Source organism: Drosophila guanche, unplaced genomic scaffold (genome assembly GCF_900245975.1).
Source record: "Drosophila guanche unplaced genomic scaffold, DGUA_6, whole genome shotgun sequence".
Taxonomy (NCBI): Eukaryota; Metazoa; Arthropoda; class Insecta; order Diptera; family Drosophilidae; genus Drosophila; species Drosophila guanche.
In genome coordinates, this window is record NW_022995754.1 from 2,925,074 (window position 1) to 2,931,661 (window position 6,588).

The window sequence follows — 6,588 nt, forward strand, 5'->3', positions numbered from 1 at the left end:
GCTTTTTAATAGCCTTACACACTGACTCACTCCCCCACACAAACAGATGGTGATAGACCTTTTGCTGCCACTGTGTGCATCGGTAAAGCTGTTAAAAGAGTTTCTGCAACTATCACGGCACACACTCTCTCAGTCTTGCGCTCTTTATGAATTCTACGCTGCGCTCTCTTCACGCTGCGCTCTCTTCACGCTGCGCTCTCTTTGCTACGCTCTCTGCACGCTTTAAGCTCCATTCAAGCTGGAGCGAGCTTTCTCAACACCTGCGATCGTAGGCAGCCGCAGCAGCGCAGACTTTGTTCGTTCTGAAATGCGTAGCGTAGTCGCTTTTCGACGCTTTCGACGCTTTCGGCTATGACTATTGACTATTAATAATAACAGCAAATATGACGCGACGCGACGCCAGTACCGACTGAAAGATCGCGCTTAAATCAAGGTCACGCTGTGCAAAAAACAAAAAAAAACCAAACACAATTTTCCAATTCAATCAGCCAAAGAAGTGAGCAACAAGTGCAAGTAATGCGATGTAGGAGAGTGACCCGCAAAGGAATTCAGTGAACAATTCGAACATTTAAATCCAATTACAGTGGAAACTCTGCAACAGGCAAACAGACACAGAGTGTCACACACGGAATGTTTGCCTACAGATAAGATAAGCAATCAAAGGTGGGTTCTGGCAAGGTAGAAAAAAACACACACAGCACAGGGAACACAATTTGCATGCCCGGAGACATCTCGTGAATTTGTGAATCTGCTGAATCTGTGACTGAAATTGAAACCAACAAAAAGAATGGTAAACGAAGCAACACAAAAATGTAAGCCCAAAACAAGAAAAGGGAAATGCGAAAGAGAGCGGCAAAAGCCGAAGCGCCTGATACACTGGCCGCAGAGACAGAGTTATGTGTGGAGAGTTGTGGAGACTTTCGCTGCTGCTAATTCTACACTAAGCAGAAATCTCTCGCTGGGCAGCCTAAGCTGGATTCGCTCTTTGGTGGCTTCCTTGGGCTCGTCTGTCACCCAGCGCTGTTTATAGTGTATCAAAATGAGACTGTCACTCACCTTCATGGCTACCTGCTCTGGTTCGTGCTGCTGCACATTCATTTCCACATTGGGTTGTGCATATTAGATATCTAGGTGGGAGTCGGCGGGGTGTGCAAAGCTTCAACCAACCGCCACCATGCCCATGCCCACACCCTTTACCGAAAGTCAAAGGGGGGAGGGGGGGACTAATTGTTTAAACAAGAACAACTGCTCTCTGTGTGTGTGTGTGTGTGCTCAGAGTGGAGTGCTGCGGGGCATACGAAATCGATTGCCATGGCAAATATCAAGCATACGCATTGGTGCCTGCCTCTGGCCACACTCTCCGCTATGTGTGCTGCCAAATTGCGTGCCGTGTGTGGTGTGCTGTCTGTGTGCATATAATATATAATTAAAACTAATTTGATGACACACTCGAGTCTGCTCCAACTCGAGCGGGCTAAGAAAATGGCAAAAGTTACCCCCCCCCTCACCAATTGCGTAATTATTATGTGCCACACACACACATACATGGCTCGTTATGCTGACGATGAGTTGTCTGCGTTTTCTGTGTTGCTTTTTGCCGTAAAAAGAATTTTTTAAGTACGCAAATTGACAAACAAATGGAGACGATGGCAACAATTTGCAATTACACAGAGAGCGAGCGGGGGAGGGAAGCGTCTTGGTTGCACGCTTCGCTGCTGGCTTTAAACGAGAGGCAGCAGGCAGCAGCGTCTGAGCTGAGTCCGTAAGCCAATGTTAATAAAGACAAAGTAATAATTAAGTGGCGAGCAGCCGACCAAAAGACAACGGATGAGTGCAGGCTGAGAGACAGCACCTCAATTGCATTCATAACTGTGTGCAGTGTGTCCCGACTCTGTTTCCCTGGTAATTTATTCACAGCATGCAGGACACAAGACAGAGTGCGCTTCCAGCTGGCTTTTAAGCAATTGCAAAATAACAACAACAGCATGAAGCCAGAACCCCAAGCAGATCAATTTGCCGGCCCATTAATACCCTCCGAGTGGTCCTTTTGTTGGGCCAAGGCTTAATTGCAGTTCAGTTCAGGGAATTGTATGCCATTCACGTTTATGGAATGATTTTTGAAGCTAGCTTCGGGCTGAATGCTGCATTTTCCAAATATAATTATAGGCAGAAATCAGACAGAAATGTTGGGCATCATTTTCGACACAATTATTCCAGCCAGCGGGCCGTTCCTAAATAATTATTAGCCGCACTTTTGGCTGTGTGGAGATGTGAATTTAATTAGCAGCAAAATGCAAAGATAAACCCTTAGCAAAGAGCAAGCTGCACTCGAATGAGTACCTCGTGTGGCTGTTGCTTTTTCTACTTATTTATTTACAATAATTAATAATCAATTATGCTTGGGGCTGTGTCTTACACACGAAATTCTTTGCTTAGAAATTGGTTTTAAGCATAATTTCCTTACAGATTCGCCAGCATTTTATTGCCAGATTTAAGCAGAGAAAAGTAAACTTTTGCAATCATAAAACATAAGTCCCCCTTTGAGGGCATAACCAATCAATGCCAGTGGCAGTGCCAGGAGATTTGCCCCTCAACTCATGTTCGATAATCGCTTCGTTTCATTTTCTCTTCTAGCTCTGATTTCTGGGCAAACAAAATCTTTTGCATGCCAGTTTTTGAATCGATTCAGCAGCCAGGGAGTTGCATTCACAAAATTGCACTCATCAGCATTCGATTCACACATGCTGAGGGGGCATACGTATGAGCTTCCGGCTGTGGAGCAGCTGCCTGCCTGGCTGCCTGGCTGCCTGCATTGCGTATACGCCGCGTGTGCCATGCAATTTCCCTGAAGAATGAAGTTGAAGCTAACATTTTGACTGCTATTAACGTGCTCATTTTCACATTTCCACACAGGTCTGGTCTGCTGCTAGCAAAAAGCAATATTACAATTTACGATGACAAAGAGTCATGGGAAAAAAGTAGCGAAAGGCAACAAAAAATAGATTTTGCATGGATTTTTGTGCACATTTCCACACCTAAACCCATGCCAGCTGTATGGCACATATGTGCATATATTTCTGCATAAATCTATCTATGCCACGATGGATCGGCAAAAGTATTGAAGCCCCAAAAAGCAGCAGCGGCAGGAGCGGCAGGAGCGAGCGCTGCCCAGCTTTGAGCTTACTTTTTCCATTTCCCAGTGTCATTTTTGAAAAAAATTGATTTATGGCCAATACAGGGAGTGTGTTCTGTGTGTGTGTGTGTGCAAAAAATGGTCACACACACACACACACAGACACACACCCATCAAGTGTCTCCTGTTGAGGAGGCACAGAGCGTCGCCACAGCGGCGAAAGTTTCTCAATAACCACAGCATAAAGATCGCCTTTAAGCCTCATCCATGGACTGGCGCTTTAAGCCATAAATTTGTGCGAAATTGCGTGCCGAAAGACACAAACGAGCCGTCAAAGGCAGGCCATGCCCCCAGAGTTGGGTTAGGGGTTTACTTTTAGCACATTTTTGGGCATGCAAATGGCACTGGGAAATGGCAAATTATCTCGCTGCCTGTTTTGCGGCGCAGTCCAGAGCATTTATGTGCCGCTGCTTCACTGTACAGTGAGACGTAATTAAGCGCTGACTTGTTCAATTACCAAAATGCAATTGCATTCCCGCTCTCTGCGGCTCACAGCCGCAAAATGTCCGCGCGAATTGGCAGACAGCAGCGAAGAGTTTTCTGCCTTCCCCTGCCTTTTGTATTGCTGTCAATTTGCATTAAGGGGTGAGGGGGGATACTTGTGGCAGTGGCATGCTGCAAAATTAACTTGGCCTTTCTTTTGGCTCCTTCCCGCTTCGCGCTGCTGTCAGCGCGGCAAAAAGGAAACTTTTTTGTTTGTATTAAAATTGTCAGCGCTGCCAACTTGGCTGAGGTTTCGTTTCGTTTCGTTTCGTTTTAATCATGGCAAGAAAAGTTTGTCCTGTCAGCAGAACTATGCAACCCCCCCACCCACTGACATGTGGCAAGGCCTTCTGCTCGTTTTAAAATGCATGAGGGGCCAGAGCCCCCATTCAAAGTGTTTGTTGCGCACAGCTGTTGCATGCCACAACCGTATCGAAATGGGCAAATGGTTATGCCTATGCATGAGGCATATCGAAGGCGAATCCTGCGCTTGTCTCCGAGTTATTTATGTGCATAATCACAGCTGCCCCAACTTCCATATGCAACCAGTAGGATGCTGCCTGCTGCCTCGCGCTCTCTGGGTCTCTGGCTCTCCCTTTGGCTTATTAACTGCAAGAGTAACAAGTGAAAACTCGCGCAGCAGTGCCTCATTATGGTGGAAAATAAAAGTTGGCAGGAAGAGCTGCAGCAACGTGGCTGTGGAGGCTGTGAAAGCCGCGCGGCAAATGCAAGTGAGCCAAAACGACATAAGGGAGAGAGGGAGCGCCCGTGACTAAGGCAACAACTAACTCACAGCCACCAACTCAATGCTAAGGACACACACAAAACAAAACAAAACAAAGAGCGACCAAGGGAATACACTGCAGCAGAGGGAAAACTGAAAGCTGTAGCGAAAGTAAGGAGAGGAAAGGAGCGGCCACTACTCTAGGAATGTGTTCGATATCATAGCATAAAGCTGCTTAGTAGCTGCCAGTCCACAACAGAGAGAAATCTGCCTCAAGCTCTCTGAATATGTGTGGCAACGGTCAAAACCTTTGACTCAATTGATTTACGCAACGCACAGGCTCGTCAAAGGCGGTTTGTGGCATGCCACGATCTGGCCGCTGTTGGCCCTGCTCTGCTGGGTGGGTGTCAATTTTGTTATGCGGCATAAAGCTACGTGGCAAAGGGAGGAGCAGCCATAGAAGGCGCTGTGGATGCCGTTCTTCAGCTCAGCTCAGCTCAGCGCGGGGGGTATCTCTCTCTCTCTCTCTACCAAAGGCTGCTTGCATTTGCGTGAATATATTTCCTTTTCCCTTTTATGTTTGCTGCTTTGCATGAATGCATACAAAAAGGGGCAAGGGCTGTGCACTCTCTCGCTCTCTGCTCGTGCATGTGCAGAGCAGGCACTCTAATAAAATTTAATAAAAAACGTGCAGCGCCATATAATGCTTTGGCAATGGACTGGCCCCAGGCAACCCCCTGGGTGGCTGGTGTATCATTACCTGCACGCAAAACCGCAGCTATCGCTGGCACCCATTTGATTCTTCTTTTGATATCAAGCCCACTCCCTGCCCTCTTGTTGCAGGCGGCAGCCACCGCAAAGACCTCGTCTGTCAAGTGCACTTCGCGATGTGACACAAGATGGGCAAGTGTGTCTCCCGGCAGACAGACCCTACTCAGATTGCACCCCCAGCCAACGGGGCTGCGGGGCATCATCAATCCGCATTGAGACACACACTCTGGGAGCCAGATTTGGAGCAGGCCCACAGAATCTGGCAACAGTTGACAGCCAGTAATGAAAACACAGAGGAGCAGGAAACATTTTGTTACAAGCATCGAAGGCTGCAGGAGGCCATTGAGTCCCTTTGCAACGAGGAGCAGCAGCTGGAGCTGGAGCTGGAGCTGGAGCAGTTTTTGGTGCAGGAACTGCTTCAGGCAGCGGGCAACCAGCGGCAGGACACTCCAGCAGCAACAGCAGCAATCAGCACACAAAACAAAAGCTATCTGGCAATTGGAAATGGAAATGGAAATGGAAATGAAACTGAAGATGAGGTGAGTAATATTGATAAATGTTTATGGCCCACATAGGGGGCAGGCTCTTGGCTTTGGGGCTCGAAGTTTGCTCGGGCAAAACTATCAATAAATGTTGGCATCCTTTTGGCTCCGCCTTTGTGGCAGTTGTCAGCAGCTTGGACGGGTATTTCCCACAGGCAGCAATATTTATTGTTCAGAGAGAGAGAGAGAGCGAAAGTGTGCTGCAAAATTGATTGGAAAATGAGAAAAGGGATTAAGAGTGGAGGAGGTGCTTCTGTTTGTTGTCCTTCGATAATGGCTGCAGCTTAGACTGGTGCTCAGACTGCCGCCTCAGACATGTGTCTCACATCTTCCGCCACTCTGCTTGTGGTGTTACCTAATCTGAGGCGCTTACGCCATCACCCACTTGCACACATCCTCATTTAGCAGCCGAGCAGCGTCCCCAAGGGATAATTAGTTCCCATTTTACATGCAGCAATCGCTGTGTGGGGCGGTGCCCCGCTCTATTTTCTGCTATTGCACCCCAGAGCTCAACCCCTGGAATGAGCGTCTTTAAGGGTTAATTATATATGCATTTTACATGAGCAAATTGGGTGTACAGCTGGAGGGAAAGGGTAAGATCCCCCAGGACTGCTCGTTGAGCTGTGATGCTATGCAATTCTGAGATGTGATACGTTCTGCAGTGCCATAAATAGTGCATAAATTTCAGTTTAATCTTCATCTTTTTTTACTTGAAACTTTGTACCATTTCTTTGCTGTTTTTTAGGCCTTTCCATCTGGATTTCTGAAGTTAAAATTATATTTTGTAATCACTTAAACAATTTTCTATATAGTTCTATTTTTTAAACATTTAGTTTTATGGTTTTAGTTGTGTGTAAACAAAGTTTTAAAAGTTT

General features: G+C 46.8%; 1 protein-coding gene across 2 annotated transcripts; it reads left to right on the top strand.

Moving 5' to 3' along the window:
- Nucleotides 1-304: 304 nt before the first annotated feature.
- Nucleotides 305-6,372, top strand: LOC117589388. 2 transcript variants are annotated; one of them, XM_034281303.1, is made up of 2 exons: nucleotides 305-663; nucleotides 5,244-6,372. In XM_034281303.1, exon 2 carries the CDS (start codon nucleotides 5,300-5,302, stop codon nucleotides 5,744-5,746), a length of 447 nt encoding a protein of 148 aa, XP_034137194.1. In that variant the 5' UTR covers nucleotides 305-663; nucleotides 5,244-5,299; the 3' UTR covers nucleotides 5,747-6,372. The 2 variants fall into 2 exon arrangements, with proteins under 2 accessions (XP_034137194.1, XP_034137195.1); XM_034281304.1 differs by having other exon boundaries at nucleotides 5,251-6,372.
- Nucleotides 6,373-6,588: the final 216 nt, after the last annotated feature.